This window comes from Peromyscus leucopus, chromosome 2 (assembly GCF_004664715.2).
Source record: "Peromyscus leucopus breed LL Stock chromosome 2, UCI_PerLeu_2.1, whole genome shotgun sequence".
Taxonomy (NCBI): Eukaryota; Metazoa; Chordata; class Mammalia; order Rodentia; family Cricetidae; genus Peromyscus; species Peromyscus leucopus.
The window spans coordinates 139,247,490-139,269,575 of NC_051064.1; the positions used below are offsets into that span (position 1 = coordinate 139,247,490).

Here is a 22,086-nt window from a genome sequence, read left to right on the forward strand (position 1 = left end):
CAAAGGCCATGGCGGGAACTCCTGTACCCTGCAGGACAGGCAGGGAGGGTAGAGACTTGGGAGGATCCTCAGCCACACAAACAGGCCTCCTGTGACTCAGGGTCCCCCCATTTAATAGTGAGAATAGAAGGGAATGCCGCTATACGTGGGTACGTGTGCCTGTGTGTGCACAAAAGTGTGCCTGTGCAGATGTGTGTACATACCCATGCATGTGTGCTCATGTGTGCATTCATGTGCTCATGCAGGTTGTGTGTTTTGCTGGGGTGCAGGTGGCTGGGTTGAGGTCTGGCTTTCACAGGGTCAGGGCTGAGCAGACTGATCCGGTGCAGGATGGGGCTTTCCAGAGAGTAAGGAAGAAGGCAGGGTGGGGGTGGTGACAAAGCACACCGGCGACTGAGCTGGTGGTGTCAGAGAGTGGCATTGCATGTGTTAGGAAGTTCAAGTGCATCTGGAGATGTATTGATCCGTCCCCGGGTGCACACGTTACTGATGAGGCCTCACAGTAACTCTCTGGACAGAGACCAGTGGAAGCAGAAAACATGATGGCTGGCAGAGTGGCCAGGTTAGGAAGGAGGCCTTTGTGAGCCCTGAGAATGAACTTGCCAGGGGAGCAGCATGGAGCCCCTGAAGCATGAGAGAAGTGGGCATTTCTGGGCAGAGCAAGTTACCAGAAACCCAAATGTGCTAATAATAACAATAACAAGAAGAAGGAGAAGGAGAAGAAGAAGAAGAAGAAGAAGAAGAAGAAGAAGAAGAAGAAGAAGAAGAAGAAGAAGAAGAAGAAGAAGAAAAGAAGAAGAAGAAGAAGAAGAAAAGAAGAAGAAGAAGAAAAGTCAAAACGGCAAACAGAAACAAGCGGTGGATGGCTGAGGGTCCAGATTCAGAGTACTACCCCTGCTTCGTGTGCATCCAGCCTCTTCATCACCATCACAGAAGGGCCGACCCAAACAACCTCAGAAATGAAAATTGTGTTTTGGCTCATGGCTTGGGAGGTCCAGGGTCTAGTGGTCCCATGCTTCTTGGACTGTGGCCGGGAGAAGGTCTCGGTGGAAGGGCGTCATGAAGAAGGGTGCTTGCCTCATGGGGACCAGGAAGCAAAGAGAAAGAAAGAGACTATGCTGGCAGCCTCCTTTCTTCCCCTCCATCCCCCCTGGGCCTCTAGCTTATGGGATGGCGTGCTCCATCTCCAGGGCAGATGCTCCCCTGTTCACCGGCCCTCTCGGGAAGCATCACCACAGGCACATTCAGAGGTGTGCCTTCTCACTAATCTGGGTGCTTCTCGGTCCGTTCAGGTTGGCAGTTACACTCATTTCTTTTCTGTTGTTGTGAGAAAATACCCTGACAGAAAGCAACTTATGGGAGAAAGGATTGATTTTAGCTCACAGTTCCAGGTTACAGGCCATCGTTTGCAGAAGTCAAGACGGGAGCTTCAGACAGCTGGTCCTAGCACATCCATGTCAAGAGCAGAGAGATGAACATGCATGCCTGTTTTCCCAGCTTGACTCTCTGCCCTGACACACTCAGGTCTTCCTTCCTAAGGAATAGTGTCACCCACTGTGGGTCGCGTTTTTCTGCAACAGTTGACATAGTCTAGACAGTCCCCACCTGCATGAGCACAGGCCAACCAACGTCGACAGTCCCTCAGTGAGACTCTGCCCAGGTGACTGTCGGTTGTCTCAAGTTGACAATTAAAGTGAGCCAGAACAACAATCAAGTGACAACCCATTACACCCACCATACGTGAAGACCAGGGTTCGATGCTCAGCACAGGAAACAGCAGCAGCAGCAGCAAAAACTTGTTTTTAATTTTAAAAGAAGGAGCTGGAGAGATGGCTCAGTGGTTAAGGGCACTAGTTATTGATCCAGAGGGCCTGGGTTCAATTCCTGGCATACCCAAAGTGGCTCACACTATCTATAATACTAGTTTCAGGAAATCCAACACCCTTTCTAGCCCACATCCATAGTACCCAGATCTACCTACTAGCAAAACACCCATACACTTAAAATAGTAATAACTTAAAACAATGATAAGAAAGAAAGGGAGGAAAGGAGGGAGGGAGGGGGAGAGAGAGAGAGAGAGAGAGAGAGAGAGAGAGAGAAGGAAAGGAAGGAAGGAAGGGAGGAAGGAAGGAAGGAAGGAAGGAAGGAAGGAAGGAAGGAAGGAAGGAAAAGAGGATGTTTAAGGGCCAGCAGTGTCCCATCACATGGGGACTCAGGTTTAGTCAAGAAGCTTGGACTGTCCATGAACCTGGAAGCCACCCACCGTAGGCAGCGGGTATGGTGTCACAGGGGTGGGTAGCAGCAGTGTGGGGATAGCTGAGGTGGAGCAAGAGTGGATGTGGGGGTCGAGTGGGATGCTGTTGAGACAGGAGCCAGCGGCGACAGCGGAGAGGGAGAGGGAGGCCCGGGAATAGCGACATACTTCACTACCAGTGGCTAGAGTACCACTGGGTAGAAGCGTAACTAGATGAGGAAAGGCATTCATGATGCAGTGTAGTGTGGGAGAGTTAGGCTGAAAACACACATGGAAAGCATTCGTCCATCAAAACCTCGCGGAGGACAGTGCAGAGGGATGTCACCGCGAACCGTCACCCCCATGTGACAGAGGGACTCTCACCTCATCCTCTCCTGTGTTGTCTGAGTATCTAGAACTGTAGGTCAGTTCTGAAGACTGGTTCTGAGTGGAGGCCACTAACCGTGTCTCCCACCCCACCACCCAGGAGTATGAGGAGCGTCTGGCCCGTCTGAAGGCTGACTATGAGGCGGAGCAAGAGTCTCGCGTCAGGCTGCAGGAGGACATCACTGCCATGCGTAACTCCTATGACGTGAAGCTGTCCACGCTGGAGGAGAATCTCCGTAAGGAGAAGGAAACAGGTGTGTGGTGCCCTGGGGCAGGTCGGGAGCCCACCTCCAGACTGCCCTCTTGGTGACAGACGGGTGACGTGTGACGGTCCTCTGCATGGCAGGCTCAGGCCTCCCTGCCCTGTACAATTCAGCCAGTCAGGACCTCAGTTACCCTCCGCCTATAGGTGAGAAAACAGGGCCCAGGGAGGAGAGGTAACTTGTCTTTAGCCACACAGCTGAGGAAGCGGAGTCAGGGCTGGAATCCAGGCACTCTGGGCCCAGAGCTGATCTTGTCACACAACACTTATCTGTGGTTCTCTGTCCCCGGGGCCTCATCAGTGCTGCTCAGGGATGGCTTCCTGGGAGAGAGGGTGAAGGCCGAGTTAGGCTCTGGAGAGAAGGCCGTAGGGCAGGGATGGATGACATGGGAACTGCAGCGGGACTCGGGGGCTTCTGACTCAAGCTGGTCTTTGAGACACAGTGGGTGTAGGGCCACCTTCCCCTGGGAGTCTGTGAGACGTTCGTGTTTATTGCAGAGACGGTTCTCAAGGCAGAAGTCCTCTTCAAGACAGAGGTCATGACCAGGGCCGAGTTAGCCAACGGGTCCGAGTACTCCGCAGCTGTGCAGTACGAGACGGCGGTGAAGCCGATCATCCTCTCCATGCCCGACACCCTGCCTGGTGACGAGGTCACCAAGAGCCAAGCTCCCCTCACAGTTGAGGAACTGCCCCCGGTGGAGCCCTCCAGGTCAGAGATTTCTTTCGGGTCCAATGAATCATCTACCCTCGAAGACTCCTCCATGTCTGAGGCCTTCCCTGGACCGGATGAGCTTTCCAACGTGGAGTTCTCCATGCCTGGGGTGCTGGCTGAGAGCAGGTACTTCTCTGATGAATATCTTGGTCCAGAAGCTGCTGCATCTTCACTGGAGGCAGAAAACTATGTCCAAGAGGATGAACTGCCACTGGAGCCCCTGCAGATATTAACAAGCCTGCAAGACCCCTTTGCCGACGTGGAAGCCAAGCTAGCCACACTCTCCTCTACGGTGGCCATGACAGACCTATCTCGGACCGATGTCCCCCAGACCCTTGAGCAGGTAGCTAATGTCCTATGGAGCCGGCAGGATGGGCTGGGAGCACAGGGTCATGGTACACACAGGGCCGCTGATCTCTGCTGCTCAGCAGTGTCCACATGTGTCCTCCGTGACCCAGTAGCCTGTTTGGAGAGCTTGCTGGCCTGTGGTCTGGGAAGGACACATACTCTGTCAGACACACACTAGGAAAGCTGGGATGGAGGCCCCAGGTCATGTTAGGCAGGCACCCATTTCTTTGATGGGACACGGTGTGTGTAGGAGGGGGGGGGCTGAGTTGCTATAGTGATCCTGAGCCTAAGAGAGCCAGGGAGCCTGGGGCTGCCCTTCAAGACAACAGGACTTGGGGGTGACTCCCCTGTCCCTTCCTACCCAATCTCTGGTCCCTTCCTGTTTTAAGAAAATGTTCCTTTTTTTCTCCCCATTTCTCTCTGTTTTCTTCATATAAGCACATGTATGCACATATGCACACACATTTAACAGCCTTTGAAATCCCAGCTCCCACTTCATGGAGCAATGTTGGCCATTTGCCTCTCTAAGCCACGGTTTCCGCCTCTGAATAGTAGAGATGCCAGTTTGTGCCTTGCATGAAACAATACAGAGCGTATCTGGGACACCATAGGTGCTCACCTGTGCCCTGTCTCTGCCCCTCACCTCTTCACCCCTATAGCAGCAGCAGGCAGGCAGGGGAGGTCATGGGTGGGTCTGCAACCCCCAAGGAGGCAAGGTGACGTTGGGGCAGTGAGGAAGTCGAGGGGGTCTGGCCCAGATGGTTCCTCTTTTTTCTTACCTGTTTCCCCCGCCATCAGCCATCCTCCACAGACCTTCTGGAGCCCAGTGACATGAGGTCAGAGCCTGAGGTGGTTGACAGCCTCCTCCTCGAGACTGTGAGTACCTGCCTGGCCCTCCACCTGGCCCAGCTCTGTCTGACCTGTTCCCTCCCTTTGGGGACTAGGTTTCTTTGCCTCCACAGTCCCCAGGCAGGTGTCCCATGGCTGAGCAATGAGACTGCCACTCTGTGCATGGGCGATGTGAATAGGGGGCCTTCTGTGACAATGGCATTGGAGGCCCTTGTCTTATATGAGCAAAGGCAGGTATGCACAGAGGATGAGGGCTGCAGGCAGGCCTGGTGGTCCTAAGGCCCCATCCGGGACCCCCTGTAGTCTGGTGGCACACAATCTGGGATACCCTTTGTCTTCTGCTTGGGACAGTGCGGCAGATGGGGAAGAGCCACGATAGCCTTCAAGCCTCCAGGCATGGTCACAGGACAGGGTGTGGCAATAGGTGGTAGACACAATGGTGGGAGGCCCCTGCTAGGAGGTGAGACCAAGGCAGGAGGAGAAGCCAGGAAGAGTGTTTCATGCCAAAGAACTCCTGAACAAGACACCAAGGTCCTGGCGGGGGTGGGGGTGGGAGTGGGGTGGGGGGGTGGCACCAAGGTGGACAGATGGGGTGCCAAGGATGCCTGGAAGAAACGTGGGGGAGGGCCAGCTGCCAGGAAGGAGACCAGAGTTTCCTGTGGATGAATTCCATGGGCAGCAATGGAAGGTTCTAGTAGGAAAGGGACACTGGAGTCAGTTCATATTTTTGAGAGAATTATCCTGCCTGCCTTGGTGACTGGGTTAGAGAACTCAAGAGAGGAGGCTGGGAACCCATCAGGGGTGTTGGTGAGGGTAATTGTGGTAAGAATTAGTTTGAGTCCAAATTTTTTATAGCTTGCTGCAGGTTGTACCCCTGTCGTCTTAAGCCCATAATATCCTGGTATCCCTTTTGTTTTTCTTCATTTTCATGTGCATGTGTGTGGGCCCAGGTCTGGGGGTGCACACGGGTCCACATGCATGTGGAGGCTCAAAGTTGATGCTGGAAATCATCCTCGATTGCTCTTACACTTTGTTCCCTGAGACGGGGTCTCCCAACCAACCTTAGGGTTCACGCACATGGCTGGTCTCAGTAGCCAGCTTGCTCCGGGGTCCCCTGACTCTGGCCTTCTGCGGCTGGAGTTACACGGAATTTACATGGGTTCTGGGGGTCTGAATGTTTACAAGCGCATTAATCATCGAGAACCTCCCCAGCCGCCGACACATGAAACCTTGGAGCACCCAGGAGCTCAAAGCTTTTCCGATTTCTATGCATGTTGGGTTTTAGACTTTGGAATTAAGGATGCTCAGCCTGGTGTGTCTGAGGCAGGGGGTGAACTGTGCAGGTTCATTCGTGTCTCATCCCATCTTGTTTCCCTCTGTGTCCAGGAGCCCGATGTAGGCCTGAAGGTGGCTGAAGAGGTGGTGTCTGAGGCAGAGACTGGCGTGTGGGTGGAGTCTGAAGCCCACATGGCTCAGGTGGCCGAGGTGGCCCAGCCTCAGCCCTTACTGGCCATGGCGAGCGTGAGAAGGGAGGGTGTAGGCGTGGAAGTGGCTGTGCTGACCGAGGAGCTGCAGCCTGTGGATCAGCAGCGGGTGCTGGCCCGGTGAGCAGCGGGTTCAGGGGTCAGGAGCCTAGTGCCCAAGGTTGGAGGTGCAGGAATTGTGGCCCAGGCTGGGCGGGAGGTGAGACCTGCTTCTCAACCTCTACTGAACCCACACCAGCCTCCTCCTGCCTCTGCCGTAAGAGGGGCAGTGGGGCCGGGGAGGGGGCCACAGCAGGCCAGGCAGGCAGAGCTGTGACCCAGAGCCACACGGGCACCAGTTTCCACCCCGTCACCTGCTGGGATGAGAACTGTGGCGCGCCACCCCTGTGCTGATGGAGCAGGGCTATGAGCCTGCTCTGCTGCAGGCCCCGTCAGTGTTGGGGGTGGCTCAGCTCTGAGCCCTCAGGACACTGTTTGGAGGAACCCACTTCTAAGCAACCAGCTTTAGCTCTTTGCACCTCAGTTTACCACTCTGTGAAGTGGGTTGTGGGGGAGCGAGTGGGTGGCAGATGCTGGCCCAGCGGCAGGATCTGTCCCCCTTGCTTCCTTCTCCTGGATGCAGCTTGCAGATGCTGGAGCAGCAGGTGGTGGGAGGCGAGCAGGCTAAGAACAAGGACCTGAAGGAGAAGCACAAGCGACGGAAGCGTTACGCAGACGAGCGCAAAAAGCAGCTGGTGGCCGCGCTGCAGAATTCGGACGAGGACAGCGGGGACTGGGTGCTGCTCAATGTCTACGACTCCATCCAAGAGGAAGTGAGGGCCAAGAGCAAGCTGCTGGAGAAGATGCAGAAGAAGGTGAGGCCCTGGCTCAGGCTCCTGGCCCCACGCCCCAGCTGAGCATCAGCACTCCTTGCAAACAGCTGGCAACCCTCTGTTCTCTGCACAAGCATTTATTAAGTGCCTGCTGTGTGTCTCTTCTAATGCTCCAGAAGAAATGTCTGGATAGGGCATGTGGCTGAGGCTGGGGCCACGGGGTGTGGTTGAAGACAAATGTTTTGCGGGTCTGTGGATGCAGGAGGCACTCATTACACGCTGGAAGGGAGGGTCATGAATGGTGGGTGAAGGTTCTGGGGGTCTGGACACAGTGTCAGTGGGGCCACGTGGAAGGCAGAACCAGGGAGCAGTTGGTGAGTGGCTGCTGGGGATAGTTTGGGGACCGAGTCTGGAGACATGGGCTCAGCTGCCTTTCCCTGCTCACCTCATCCTTGGCTCAGCTCCGGGCCGCGGAGGTAGAAATCAAGGATCTGCAGTCGGAGTTCCAGCTGGAGAAGATCGATTACCTGGCGACCATCCGCCGGCAGGAGCGGGACTCCATGCTCTTCCAGCAGCTCCTGGAGCAGGTGCAGCCGCTCATTCGCAGGGACTGTAACTATAGCAACCTGGAGAAGATCCGGCGGGAGTCAAGCTGGGACGAGGATAACGGCTTCTGGAAGATCCCAGATCCCATCATCCTGAAAACCAGTCTCCCAGTAGGTCAGGCGCTTGGCTGCCCCCACCCTCCCCTGTCTCTTTGATGGCTGGCCACCTTGCAGAGGGACAAAGCCCGGCCTCTTCCTGTAAGCTGTGGGTGCAACAGACATGGTATTCCTGAGGATCCAGTCACTGGGGCCCTGAGAAAGTGTTGTGTTCTGGAGGCGGACAGGTGGGGGTTGTGTGGCTTCTGTGGGACTGTCGTTGGTGGTATGGGTGCTCTTAGGTCTGTGGTATGCTCAGACATGTAAATGCCTCAGAGAGCTGCCCGGCACAGAGCGGGGCTTGGTTCTGTCTCTACTGTCACTCTATCCCTTGACCGTCCCACAAAAGAGCATGGTTAAAACCGGATCTCAGAACAGGGCCTAGTCGCACATGCCTAGCATCCCAGCATTGGGGAGGGGGAGGCAGGAGGGTCAGTTCAAGGTCATCCTTGGCTACATAGCGAGGTCAAGGCCTGCTTGTGATATGTGAGACTCTGCCTCAAGAAGGAAGCAGAACGGGCTGGAGGGTGGCTCAGTAGTTAGGAGAACACGCTGCCCTTGCAGAGGACCAGAGTTTGGTTCCCAGCACTCACACTGCCAGCAACTCCTACTCCAATGGAGTCCCCTCTTCTGGCCTTTGAGGGCACTGGCACTGTGCTGTACATACAGACATACAGGCAAACACCTGCACACATGAAATAAAAATGAGTAAATAAAGCCCACCAAACCAAAGCAAAGAAAAATTAAACTGAATCCTATAGGATCGAGTTCACAACCAGTGCAGTGAGTTATACTAGGACGATGGATAGACACCAGCTGTTCAAGGTTCAATCTGTGCTCTGGCCCTTGACTTCCTGTGTGATTTTATGAAGACCACTGTCCCTCTCTGAGCTTAACAAGGAGGGATTGGATAAGATGACCTCAAGGACTCATCCAGATTGATGAACCTCAGAGTAAAGTCAGATTTTCTGTGGATCTATTTCCACTGTGTGTGTGTGTGTGTGTGTGTGTGTGTGTGTGTGTGTGTATGCGCGCGCGCGTGTGTGTATGTCTACTTTCCTATGTGGTATCCTGTAGTCCTTTTCCTGGCCAGTGGTCATTTATGCCTCCATCCCTGAAGTGACAGGTAGCCACAGATGCCAATCACCCAATTAAAACTCAAGCAAGCTCCATTTCCCTTGGGTAGCAGCAGCCTCTCTCCCAGTCCTGCTCACCTGACTCCAGCCTGGATCAGCGGTGTGGGCATCCTGTATCCGGGTCCTCTTGCTGCCTGCTTCCTCATCATCTCTTCACAGGGCTGGGCAGTGTCCCCTGGTTCTAGCCTCCGGCCAGCCTGACCCCCACCCCAGCAGGGCTGTTCCCACTGCACCTTCTGCCCAGCTCCTCAGTTTCTATTTTCTCATAGCAGTTTCAACCGGGCCACAGAACAAGCCAGCCCGCAAAACCTCTGCGGTGGACAGTGGCGAACCGCACACGGTAAGGCCCAAAGTGGAAGGGAGGAAGAGAGAAGAAGTGTGTGTGTGGGGGGGGTGCCCACTCAGTGCTGTGGGTCAGTGAAGCCACAGGCTGCTGCCCTCCTGCCTGGGGACTAAAGCCAGGTGCTGAGCCTGGACCCTTTTCCGCCACTATGTTAGGCACCTGGATTCTCGGGGAGCCTCCCCTTCAAAAGTACTGAACAAAGGGAGAGTCTGTGGTAACCGCCTGTGGTATCTCCTGCTAGCCCAAGGCTGGATTTACCTCAGTGACTTAACTTCATAAGAAAGAAAAAGCTTGAAGACATTTTTAGCCTGGTACTACAGAGGTTTGTCAGAACACTTTTAGTTCCAAGTGACAGGTGCCAAACAGTCAACACAAAATAGAGACCTCACTGATCCATGCAGGTAGAGGAGTTTCAAGCATGGCTGAATCTTGGGGCTCAGTCAGGGTTCTGTGTCTGGTCTTGCCCTGTGTCCCTGCCTCTGAGCTAGCTAGCTTCAGGCTTTCTCCCCAAGGAAGGGCAGGTGGGAATGGCTGCTGGCAGTCACGATCCAAAAGGAAGAAAGATCTCATCCCTTCAGCCAGTGGTTCTCAACCTGTGGGTCATGACCCATTTGGAGGTCACATATCAGGTATCCTGCATAGCAGATATTTGCATTACAATTCATAACAGTAACAAAATTATAGTTATAAAGTAGTGTTGAAAATAATATTATGGTTGGGCATCACCCCAACATGAGGAACTGTATTAAGGGGTTGCAGCAGTAAGAAGGCTGAGAACCGCTGCCTGAGGCCATCGTTACATCCAAGCTTATGGAAAGACTGAGGCTGGCTCTCCCTGGTCACAGGCCTACTTCAGTTCAGGACAATGTAACTCTGTGATTGGTACAAGTCTGGGTCCTACATCTGGCCCTGTGAATTCTCTCCCCACTGGGATGGAAGGAAACAGTTACCTAGTGCAAAAGATTCGGACTCAGGAAAAGAAGCCCATCACAGCAGTTTTGAAAAAGAGCCTTCCCTGGAGAGGGACAGTGAAGATGTGTTGGCCACAAAAGTAGCTGACAGCCGAGACTTTTTGCATTGTGTATACATGGAGGGATTTAGGCCATGTGGTATCTATCACCCTTGCCCCTGGTGATGCCGGAGGAAGGAACATGTACCGCTCCCCCTACCATGTCAAGGAAGGTGAGAGGAGGCTGTGACTTCCCTGGTCCAAGCGCCAGGGTTCCTACCCTAGGAGTCCTGTGAGTGATGCAGCCTAGGAGATGCCCAGCATGGCATAGCACCAAGCATCCCAGAAGCTCCTGAGCCCAGGGTAGGGCACACACTGGCTGCATAGACAAGAGAACTGGGGGGGACTGTCGCTCACGAGGCTCTGAAATCTCAGCAGGAGGAAGACCGGTATAAGCTGATGCTCAGCCGAAGCGACAGTGAAAATATTGCTAGTAACTACTTCCGGTCCAAGCGGGCCAGCCAGATCCTCAGCACGGACCCCATGAAGAGCCTCAGTGAGTGTCCTGCCCACTGGGGCTTCCCTCCTCCACACCCACTGGGAAATATGCCATGGGGAAGATTTGGGAGTCAGATACAAAAACCCTTTCCCTGTGTAAGCCTCAGTTTCCCTGGGTATAAAATAAGGTGCATGATGCCCACTTCTCGGGATTAGAGGAGATGAGCTGGGGAAATAGGGCCACAAAGCGGGTAATTATGTTAGTCAGTGTTCATTGCTACGATGAATACCTGAGAGAAACAGCTCAGAGGAGTAGTGCTGGGAGCGTGGCTCAGTTGGTAGAGCGCTTGCCTGGCATGCACAAAGCCCTGGGTTCAATCCCCAGCACCACATAAACCAGGCTTGTGATGCTTGCCTGTCATCTCAGCACTTGGGAAGTGGAGGCAAGGGGTCAGCAGTTCAAGGTCACCCTTGAAAAAAGTAGATTGAAAGATTTGGCTCTCAGCTTCAGAGTACTACTTTGGGCTAGAGATTGAGTGGGACACCGTGGCGGTGGAGACCTACTTACCTGCTCACATCATGGTGGCTGGGAACCAGGGGGAGACAGCAAGCTTTTGACAGGGACTTCCTTCCTCTGCCTTCTGATCCATCCAGGCCTCCAGCCTATTAGATGGTTCTACTCCTTTCAAGTCATGTCTTCCTTCCTCATTTGCTACCCCATAGACCACTCTGCTCTGGAACCCCCCCCCCCCCACACACACACATACACAGAGGTGTGTGTGCTACAGTCTCTCAATACAATCAAGTTGATAAGATTAATCTTCAAGGGGCTGGAGAATTGGCTTGGTGGTTAAGTGGTTTAGAGGCTCCAGGTTCAGTTCCTAGCACCTACATGGTGGCTCACCACCATTTGTAACTCCTGTTCCAGGGATCCGATGCCCTCTTCTGGCCTCTGTGGGCACTGCACACACATAGTGCACATTCACACAGGCAAAACACCCATGCGCATTAAATAATAATCTTGTAAAAACTGACGTTAATTTTTTAAAATTTCTAAAGCAGAGACAGAGTGGGGTGGCGTGGGGTGGGAGGAGGAAGAAATGAGAATTTGTTGAGGGCCTGATACTGTCCAAGTGACAGATAAGGAAACTGAGACCTAAGGGTCAACACTCATAGATGTGCTGGGCTGGGCTTTGTGCCTTAGGTGCCAGGCTGGAGCCTCTTGAACTCCAGTCAGTTGCTCTGGACCCTTCAGACGCAGAAGGGATACTAGGTCTGAGAGCCCAGCAGAGTGCCTCAGAGGGGTCCCAGCTGCAGAGTCAGGACTTCAGGCCAGCGAGTGGGTATGGCCAGCCCCTCTGCCTCATGTGTGATTGCTGTCCTGGCTCACTGGTGCCCTCTGCCTTTTCTCCACAGCACACCACAACTCACCTCCGGGGCTCAATTACCCTCTCAGCAACAACTCTGCCATGCCGCCCACCCAGACCCCTGAAATGCCCCAGCCCCGGCCCTTCCGCCTGGAGTCCCTTGACATCCCCTTCTCCAAAGCCAAGCGTAAGAAAAGCAAGAGCAGCTTCGGCAGTGAGCCTCTGTGATCCAGCTGCCTGCTGCTACCTGTCTTCAGGCTTCTAGAAACTTCCAAGTCCTCCCCATGAAGCCCCAACCAGGCCTCCTCTCCCCTACTCCACAGTGTCCCCAAGGCCAAGGGGATCTTAGCCCTGGGAAGACACATTCCCTTCCCTGTTCCCTAGAGAACTCACTTTGGCCCAGGGCCTGAGCTCTGCAGAAGTTGGACTCCCCTTCTCAGAGAGAGGCCCGCTCCAGCTGTTCACAGCAGCCAATGTTCCCACTGACTTTCCTGCCACAGAGCCTACACTAGCCAGTGTGGGTCTACTTCCATGGGCTCAGATGCCACTGGGCCCTCACAAGCATCCTCACCATTGGGCACAGAAGCTGCCACTGGATGAAGCTAAACATATTGATGACTAAGATTCTGGCCTCTGTGTGATTGGCCCTTTCCAAGGGAACCTGTGCCACACAGGGACACAGATGGAGACCTGGAGCCAATTACTATGCCTGCCTACTACTATGGCTGGACCACAGCCCAAAGAAGGTGCTTTACACTAAGCTGCCTAATAAACTGTCTTTTAGAATAAGCTCCCTCCCCAACCCTCTGATGCTTCCTGCCCGCCCCCCTCCCTGCTGTCCGGGAGAGAGACTGTCTACTACCTCAGGCTGCAAGCCAGCAGCTCCAGGGTTTCTGTCACCAGCAGCACAAGTGACTGTAGGAGCAGAGCCATGCTTGCTGAGGCAGAAATGGCCTGGGTTGTAGTGTGTGCGCCTGTGGAGATCATAGAGCAACCTCAGGTTCCCTTCCTCAAGAACTTTGCCCGTTGAGCTGTCTCCCCAGCCTGGGCCTCTTTTTCTCTTTTTTATATTTGTCTATTTACTATTTATTTAGTGTGGGGGGGGGTGTACATGGTGTGCATATGGAGGTCAGAGGATAGCCTGTGGAAGTCAGTTCCTTCCTTCTACTGTGTGGGTCCCAGGGATTGAATCTAGGTCATCAGGCTTGGCAGCAAGCGTCCCTGCCCACTGAGCAGCCCCCTTTCATCCCCAACCACCAAGCATCCCCCCTTTATTGTGTGAGCCTGGTTGAGGGAGCATGTGGGGCTTCCAGGAGTGGCTGCCCTCCATCCACTGTGGGCTCAAGGGTCTCACTCAAGCTTGTGCAGCAAGTGCTGTTACCTGCCCTCCCGCCCAGGCCTGTCCTGGAATTGGGTGTCCTGACACAGCCGGAAATGAATCTGGCTGTCATTTGTTCCCACCCAGGGGCTGTAACAGCTCTCCCCCTGATATCCCAGGCCTGACCTGTGGTCAGCCCACAACCTCTGTCAACTGGAGAAGCACCCACTTCATGGTGTTCTATGAAGGGTTAGAGAGAGTGTACTAGATCTGGCCTGAGCTAGCCCTCCCATTCTGCCGCCCTCCTTATTTTATATTAGTTACTGTGGTATGCCCAAGGCCTTACCCCTGGGCCAATGAGTTCACTGAAGAAGCCAGGATAGGAGGTGAGGCTACCAAAGGCCAGTGCAGTAGAACCAGTCAGGGGAAGGGCAGCTCAGGTTTCTATGGGAGCAAAGCTCCACCCACCCCCACCCCCCACCCCCAAGGATGAAGATACTAGATCTCTGATGGAATCCTGGGGAGGGCAGGCACCTCTGGTGGAGGGAGCTGAAAGAACAGCAGGCAGGAGATGGGCAACTCAAGGTGTGTGTGTGTGTGTGTGTGTGTGTGTGTGTGTGTGTGTGTGTGTGTGTTAGGGGCCAGCAGTACTCAGCAGGGAGCAGAGCGGGGATGGCGCTATGGAGATGTTTAGGTGGATACCTGAAATAGCGTCCTGAGCAGTGGGTGGCACACCTCTAAAGCCAGTGTCAGTGGGTGTGGGGTTGGGCTTCGGAGAAATTAGCAGCAAGAAGCTTTTTTTAATATCAAGATTGATTTATATTGAGACAGGGTCTCATACAGCCCAGGTTGGCCTTAAACTTGCTATGTAGCTGAGGATGGCTTTGAACTAATTACCCTGCTGCTTGCGCCTCGAGTGTGGAGATTACAGGTGTGGGCCACCATGGCTGATTTTATATGATATTGGTGATCAAATCCAGGCCTTCATGCATGCTAGGTAAGCATTTTACCCACTGAATTACAGTCCTAGCCCTTTAAATTTTTTGTCCTGAGTCTTGAGTTCGTGTGTGTGTGTGTGTGTGTGTGTGTGTGTGTGTGTGTGTGTGTGTGTAAGTCAGAGACAATTTGCTGAAGTCGGTTCTCGCCTTCAACCGCGTGGGGCCCAGGGATCGAACTCAGGGTCAGTCTGGGTGGCAAACACCTTTACTAGGTGAGCGATCTTGCTGGCACCCCCAGCTCTCACTGTGTAACTCTGGCAGACCTGGACTCGCTATTTTGGCCAGGCTGGCCTCAAAGTTACAAAGATCCGCCTGCCTTTGCCTCTCACTTGAGAGCTGGGGTTAAATGCATGAGGCACCAATCCCGGGTATGAGGAGCCTTTTAATCGCTAGGCCTGTCCCTTGACCGCCCCTGCTGTTTGGGGCCAGGCCAGGAGCCTACTTCCCCACCCCATTGCTCCCTATAGGTAAGGGCCCGCTTCCTAGCCCTCTAGACCAGTGAGGGACGAGGAGGTGACATCCCCGCTCCGATCTCGTTCAATGGCGACAATCGTGTCCAAGGGGACCAGGGCCAGCAGCCTACGAAGGAAATGTAAACTCTAGCGACCCCCTGCGCTGGGTGGGTTTGGGACCCACGGTGGGAGCCGAAGGGCGCTCGGCTTTGTTGATTGGCCGCAGCTACGGAGCTGTCTCTCTTGGATTGGCTCTTTTCCATGGAGGAGGCGGAGCCTCAAGCGCATTCTTCCAATAAGGTGCAGAGACTCCGCCTCCGACGGAGCACTTCCGGTAGTGTTCCCTGTTTCTCAGTCCGTCCCCTCCGCGGCACGGGCCGCGGGGGGCCACAGAGTACCCGGACTACTTCCAGGTGGTACTCCACCGCCTCGAGCGGCCATTGGGCGGCCGCCGAGGGGCGCTTCCGGTGTCCAGGTGCCGGCCTCTCCCGCTAGAAGATGAAGATGGTTCCCCGCCTCGCCGCCCGTGCCTGGCCTCTCTGTGGGCTGCTGCTGGCTGCGCTCGGCTGCGTCTGCGCCAGCGGCCCCCGCACCCTCGTGCTGCTGGACAACCTCAACGTGCGGGACACGCACTCGATGTTCTTCCGCAGCCTGAAGGGTGAGCTCCGCGACGAGGGCACGGCCGGGGTTGGGAAGCCCCAGGGTGGCGGCCCCCTCCGACGGCTCAGCGAGGGTTCCTCTGCCGACCATCTGCTCCAGCTTCTTTTTTTTCTTCTCCAGACCGGAGCTTTGAGCTCACCTTCAAGACCGCAGATGACCCCAGCTTGTCCCTCATTAAGTACGGGGAGTTCCTCTATGACAACCTCATCATCTTCTCCCCCTCTGTGGAAGGTAAGGGCGGCGCGTCGCCCCCAGAACTGGCTGGATTCGAGGCGCAGGACTCCGTTGTCTTCTTGTGGTTCCTGGGCGTGTTCTGAGTCTCCGGATGAGTTTCGAAGCACAGTAGAGGAAATTGTTAATTGCAGCCTGGGCCTTGGAGCTGTTATCTTTCAAAAAGATAGACGCTTTGTTTATGGAGAAGGGGGTTTTCTCTAACAAAGGTCCTGATAGAGAAGCCTTTGTTTTGACTTACTGTGTACAAAAATTGTCCCGTCATTAACATGGGTTGCTGCAAAAAGCCATTCTGCAGGTGGTAGATCATAAGACTACAACTCCTCCAGGCCTGAGAGTCTGGTGTTCCCAGACCAAGAGCAGATGATGGGGGAGTCTCATTTTTATCTTGCTGAGATACGTGCCTTTCACATAGCTGTAGCCTCCTTACATGTGTTTTCACCAGGCTAGGTAACTCCGGTTCGTTTTGCTATTTCTTATTTGTTTGTCTATATGGGTGTTTGGTGAGCATGTATGTCTCACTGTGTGTATGCTTGATGCCTTTGGAGGCCAGAAAAAGGTGGTGGATCTCTTGGTTTGGAATTGCAGACAGTTGTGGGTCCTGGGAATTGAACCCGGGTCCTCTGGAAGAGCAGCCAGTGCTCTTGACCACCTTTCCAGCCCTGGCTGATTCTCTTTTGCCTTGCTGTTTTGGTGAGCATGGTATATAGTCTTTCCAGTTTACCTTTGTGTCACAATATAAAGTTGTCCCTGTCTGGGGTAAGATGTCCCGGCTTCCTCCTTTCAGGCGATGACACACAGATGGCTTTTCCCTAGCAGCTACTTAATATTCTGTAGTTCACAAAGAGTGGGTTCTTCTAGCTGTCCAAAGTGTTTCCCCCGGCTCCTGCTATTCCCTTCAGGTCCCATGGGAAGCGCCCCATCACCTCTACTGCTGGTCTAGGAATGCTTTCACAGCCTGGCCTCACAAATGCCTTCTGACCCACATGCCACCTGTACCCAGCTCCACCTTGGAACCAAGGAAGTCACATTATTCTCCTGCTCAGAATCCTCCAGTGGCTCCCACCAGCCCCAGCCTTCCAATAACTGGTCACCTCACCTCACTCCCTGACTCTGGTCCAGCCCAGTAGACTTCACACCTGTTGTTTATTCTGCTTGTGTGCTCTTCCAGTGTGCTGTTGCTGTCCGCCTCGCCCCTCTGTCTTCTCATGGGTCACTGGTTGAAGGCTCTCCTCACTAACCTTGGCACAGTGGCTCTTTTCCCTTATTGTCCTAGTCTTTCTTTCCCAGTCCAGAAGAAATACGTAGCAAGTAAGCAGACTGTCTTCTGTTCTGATGACCGCCAGACTCACTCTGGAGAGAACTCTAGAGTTCACCAAGCCCCAGCCAGTGCCAGTTTGGAGGTTCGTGGCAGCCGTGGTTAATTGCTAAGTGAACTGACCAGCACAGGACAGGCCCTCACTCTTCAGTGCTGGGAACCAACAAGCCCTTGGGTGATGCGTAAAGCACCGAATGGTTGTGCTGTGGGGAACGTGAACAAGGAAGCTGTTAGTGCGAGGCCACTGGGCCCTACGGCCAAATGACAGTGTCATCTTTGGATTCTGCGGTGCCTTCTCAAACAGCTTAGGCAGAGTGACTTTGATGAAGTACTGTAAGGTGACCCCAAGCATGGTGCCTGCCAGCGATGGCCCAGGCTATGGGTGTTGGAGGCATCTGAGCATTTGAACAGCGTTACTCTGAAATGTGGGTGGAAAGGGCAGCATTTCTGAGTGAACAGATGTGGCTTGGAATATGTGTTCTCGTCTCAACAAGTGTGACTGGGATGTCTTTGGTGATTGAACCTGGAGGACAGAGGCATTGCCTTGAGCTTCCCTTTGAGAACATGGGTTTGTGCCATGTAACCGATGTGGAATCTACTCTCCCTCTCATGTTTGGATCCATGGGAACCCACTCAGATCCATCCAGCTGTCGGGGAGTGGGGACAGGACTGTCTGGTCACGGTGTCTGGGGCCTTCTTTCAGATTTCGGAGGCAACATTAACGTGGAGACCATCAGTGCCTTCATTGACGGTGGCGGCAGTGTTTTGGTGGCCGCCAGTTCCGACATTGGTAAGTCTGCCCTAGGAAGTTCCAGGGCTTTCCAGGGGTTCTCCACAGAGCTCAGAGAGCTTTATATGTGGGAGCTACCAAGGTGAGCCCCGGCCAGGGAGGCAGGGAGGCAGCTGCAGGGCTTATCTGGCCCTGGGTCCCTTCTGTACTGTCTGTGACTGGAGACGGGGAGGACCCTGGTTGATCTTCTCCGTGATTTGCTTGTTGTGTTCTGTTGGGTGCCTCTGCCCTGGTGGGAGCAAGGAGGTCAGGGGAGACAGTGGGTGGATTTTGTTCCAGATTCTGGTTTTGAAAGTTTGACAGCGGCACGGTGAAAATTACATCCTCGGCTCACGTGTTGGTCCCTCAGCTTCAGCAGCAAACAGCTCAGGCTGTCTTTCAGCCATGTTCATCTCTGTGGGTTTCTTGGGGGGGGGTGATGACCAGCACTGGTAGGCTCAGGCCTGCTAAAGCAGCATGGGCTGTGCCTTTGCTGACTTTGCTAAGGGGGTCTGTGCAGGTCCACGTTGTATATTTGTGCAGGGACGAGGGAAGGCTGATGTTGACTTTCACTAATCATCTTCTGAGCCCTGGAGGTGGCACCCTGCTTGATGCAGGCACTGGGCACTGTGGCTGACCAGCAGAGGGTGAGGTATGGAGAAGTCGTGATGTGCGTTGTCAGGCCTGCCGATAGGGCTCAGCCAGGCAATCTCTTCGATCTGTGCAGGTGACCCTCTTCGGGAGCTGGGCAGTGAGTGCGGGATTGAATTTGATGAAGAGAAAACAGCTGTCATTGACCATCACAATTATGATGTCTCAGACCTTGGCCAGGTAATCAGGCTTGTCCCTTCAGCTGTCTGCAATGCACAGCAAAGCTCAGCTTTGCTTAGAGACCAGGTGGGAGTCAGGAAGGACTCCTGGCCCTGGGGCCCTTTTTTTGACCCTATTTTCCTGTCCCTTTTGCAGCATACGCTCATCGTGGCTGATACTGAGAACCTGCTGAAGGCCCCAACCATTGTTGGGAAGTCATCTCTGAACCCCATTCTCTTCCGAGGAGTTGGGTGAGTGGGTGGAGGATCAGGGCTCACTTTCTGTTTTTGGACTTCAAGCCAATTTTGGTTTTGTTTTTCGAGACAATTTCTCTGTATAGCCCTGGCTGTCCTGGAACCCAGGCTGTAGACCAGGCTGGCCTTGAACTCAGATCCACCTGCCTCTGCCTCACAAGTGTTGGGATTAAAGGGGTGTGCCACTACTGCCCAGCCAAATTTAGGGTTGAGAATGTTCCTTCCCCCAGGTGATAGCAGTGAGTTTTACCATAAGTGCTTGGCTATTGAGAAAGTATCTTTCCTGGCCAGATTATGTGGTGCATGCCCTACTGAGGAGGCCGAAGCAGGATTGGGGCTTCAGGCCAGCCTGGCTAGAGAGACCACATCTTTGAATGGATGATGAACAAAAGAGAAGAGCTGACCTCTCTCTCTCTAGGAAGAAATGGAAGAGCTTTTCCCTGGGGGAGGTGGCGTGGGACCCCGTGTCCTACAGCTGCTTCCTGCTCAGTGCTGGCCTTTCCTCTCCCTTGCAGGATGGTGGCAGACCCTGACAATCCCTTGGTCTTGGACATCCTCACGGGCTCTTCAACCTCTTACTCCTTCTTCCCAGATAAGCCCATCACCCAGGTGAGAGCCTTTGCAGCCTCCAGCTCTTGGGCCCAGGGGCAAGCACTTTGGATTTGAAAACCAGAGCAAAGCGGGAGAGGTGGGCTTTGCTAAGACTCATGAAGAGATGATGGGACTGGGGACAGTGGTGGAAACAGTGGTCCTAGGTGCTCCCTCGGGTGGGTGGAGGACATAGCCATGCAGGAGTCCAGCCTGCTGTCCACTTGCTGTGCTGGCTTCGCTGGTACTTTGGTGATGGCCAGGTGACTGCCCCTTTTGTCCCCAGTACCCTCACGCGGTGGGGAAGAACACTCTCCTGATCGCAGGACTCCAGGCCAGGAACAATGCCCGGGTCATCTTCAGTGGCTCCCTGGATTTCTTCAGCGATGCCTTCTTCAACTCAGCAGTGCAGAAGGCCACACCCGGCGCCCAGAGGTAACGCCAGAGCTGGGAACATGAGGTCTGTGTGCAGGAGTAGGTCTTTAGAGCTTCACCATAATGCACAGACTTGGTTACAGTGCTGCTGGTATTGCCCCACCCCCACCCCCCCAACGCTCACCAGGGTGGTAGTGACTTGTGTGGAGCTCTCTCACCTACACTTCTGGAAGGTCCTGTGGCTTGCTGCTAGAGCACTCAGCCAACAGGCATAAGGCTCGGTTCAGTCACCAGCACCAAAATGATTTGGGACTGATTGTGCAGATGACCCATAGCAGCCCTGCCCCCAGCTTTCATTGTTTTCCCTTTAGCCATGGGCCAGTGGGTGTGTGCAGCTTCCTTTCAGAACCTCACTTAGAGTGCATTGGCCTGGTCGGCAGGCGTGGTCTCCATCAGGCACCCAGCAGGAAGTGGGCTGCAGCCTCTCCTTTCCGTCCTCCAGGTATTCTCAGACAGGCAACTATGAGCTAGCCGTGGCCCTCTCCCGCTGGGTGTTCAAGGAGGAGGGCGTCCTCCGAGTGGGGCCTGTGTCCCATCATCGGGTGGGCGAGACGGCCCCACCCAATGCCTACACGGTCACCGACCTGGTGGTAAGAGCTCCTGGGGTGGGCAGGTCCTCAGGTTTTGACCAGGGCGGATCAGTTAACTCAGAAGCCTCAGGGGTACCCAGGATGAGTATGTATCTTCACTCTATCCCTAAGCGAGTCCACAGAGATGCAGAACCGGCGGAGCTCTGGGTTGGACTTTGTGGTCACTTGTCGGGGCCTGGACATTTGTCAGTGCCTGACTCAGGATGGCGGGGACTCTGCTGAGGACCTCAGGCCCAGGGAAGGCAGAGGTGCTGCCGACCCGGCCGTTGGCCCTGCTGAGGAGCGGCCAGCTGTGCGCTGTGACTGGGCAGCGGGGCCTCCCAGGCCGCAGGAGGCCTCGAGTCCCCGCTGTCTCTCGGTAGTGGCTCCCGTCCAGCTGCGGGCACTCCTGCTGACCCAGCCTCTAATCTCAGGAGTACAGCATCGTGATCGAGCAGCTCTCCAATGGCAAGTGGGTCCCCTTTGATGGTGACGACATCCAGCTGGAGTTCGTGCGCATTGACCCCTTTGTGAGGACCTTCTTGAAGAGGAAAGGTAAGTGCCTATCAGAGAGCCACACAGAGCAGCCACCTGCCCGCCTCGGGACACATGTCCCTCTGAGAAACCCTCCTGATCGGAGTGCTGCTGCTTCCCCAGGTGGCAAGTACAGTGTGCAGTTCAAGCTGCCTGATGTGTACGGTGTCTTCCAGTTCAAAGTGGATTACAACCGGCTAGGCTACACACACCTGTACTCCTCCACCCAGGTAAGCAAGGGGCAGTCCGTTGCTGGCCAGTGGGTGTCCTTAGGCCTCCCGGCCACCAAGGCCCGCTGCCTCTGTCCTTTCACAGGTGTCAGTGAGACCACTCCAGCACACACAGTATGAGCGCTTCATCCCCTCAGCCTATCCCTACTACGCCAGTGCCTTCTCCATGATGGCCGGGCTCTTCATCTTCAGCATCGTCTTCTTACACATGAAGGAGAAGGAGAAGTCTGACTGAGCCAGAACCCGGGACTCCATCCAGCAGGGAGATGGCAAAAGGATTTCACTGGAACAGATAGGTTGGGTGGTGGTGGTTGTTGTTTTTTTAAGGCCATGGGAAAATGGCACAGCCTTACCTCAGTGAGGTGATGACTATGGGGTGGGGGGCAGGGAACATTTTTTTTTTCTGTAAGTTTTCCCACTTGGAATCACTCTGTGGCATTTTTCGTATGTGTAGCCACCCCCATTTCTAAAATAAAGAGAACTTCTTTATTTTAAAACAAAATAAAGATGATGCCCTCACCCATCACCTGGTCCTCACACTTCATGATGGCAGGGCTGCTATCTAGGGATGACGTGCCGGAGACTGCTGGTCTTCTCACTCTTCACAGAGGGAAGGTGGGAATCACAACGGGGAAACGAGAATTTCAATGCTGGACTAGGAATGCTGGGGAAAAGACGCCTCAGGCCACCATGCATTCAAGTGGTGCATCATAGGTTCAGGCAAAACACCAATAAGCATAAAATAAAATAAAATAAAAAAGAGCTTGAGTTATGTTCACTGGCTTCAGGCTCCACCCATGTTCTTGTCAAGCACATATTAAACTGTATGTGAACGCTTC

The 22,086-nt window shown here is 54.2% G+C and overlaps 2 protein-coding genes across 7 annotated transcripts in view; both read left to right on the forward strand.

Annotated features, from left to right (window-relative positions):
* Positions 1-12,870, forward strand: part of Kif17 (kinesin family member 17) — a 38,710-nt gene extending 25,840 nt beyond the window's left edge. Inside the window, exons 7-15 of one of the 6 annotated variants that reach the window (XM_037203113.1) lie at positions 2,721-2,874; positions 3,381-3,937; positions 4,741-4,818; positions 6,178-6,395; positions 6,898-7,129; positions 7,549-7,807; positions 9,194-9,264; positions 10,655-10,772; positions 12,131-12,870. In XM_037203113.1, the coding sequence (XP_037059008.1) occupies positions 2,721-2,874; positions 3,381-3,937; positions 4,741-4,818; positions 6,178-6,395; positions 6,898-7,129; positions 7,549-7,807; positions 9,194-9,264; positions 10,655-10,772; positions 12,131-12,309 (1,866 nt within the window). In that variant the 3' untranslated portion in view covers positions 12,310-12,870. Of the gene's footprint in view, positions 1-2,720; positions 2,875-3,380; positions 3,938-4,740; positions 4,819-6,177; positions 6,396-6,897; positions 7,130-7,548; positions 7,808-9,193; positions 9,265-10,651; positions 10,773-12,130 lie in introns of those variants that run through there. The other 5 variants (XM_037203114.1, XM_037203112.1, XM_028875321.2 and 2 more) reach the window with 5 other exon arrangements.
* A 2,338-nt stretch (positions 12,871-15,208) lies between these two features.
* Positions 15,209-22,007, forward strand: Ddost (dolichyl-diphosphooligosaccharide--protein glycosyltransferase non-catalytic subunit). The gene is made up of 11 exons (XM_028875318.2): positions 15,209-15,507; positions 15,630-15,740; positions 17,762-17,848; positions 18,555-18,658; positions 18,794-18,888; positions 19,407-19,500; positions 19,766-19,914; positions 20,357-20,504; positions 20,918-21,038; positions 21,141-21,247; positions 21,333-22,007. Exons 1-11 carry the CDS (start codon positions 15,348-15,350, stop codon positions 21,480-21,482), a joined length of 1,326 nt encoding a protein of 441 aa, XP_028731151.1. The 5' UTR covers positions 15,209-15,347; the 3' UTR covers positions 21,483-22,007.
* The last annotated feature ends 79 nt before the right edge of the window (positions 22,008-22,086 follow it).

Bases quoted from the DNA above. Each gene is read 5' to 3' on its own strand.
- Ddost (XM_028875318.2), top strand. From the start codon at position 15,348: ATGAAGATGGTTCCCCGCCTCGCCGCCCGTGCCTGGCCTCTCTGTGGG. The intron at 19,501-19,765 runs GTGAGAGCCTTT...TTTTGTCCCCAG, and splicing joins CAGATAAGCCCATCACCCAG to TACCCTCACGCGGTGGGGAA. The intron at 21,039-21,140 runs GTAAGTGCCTAT...CTGCTTCCCCAG, and splicing joins GACCTTCTTGAAGAGGAAAG to GTGGCAAGTACAGTGTGCAG.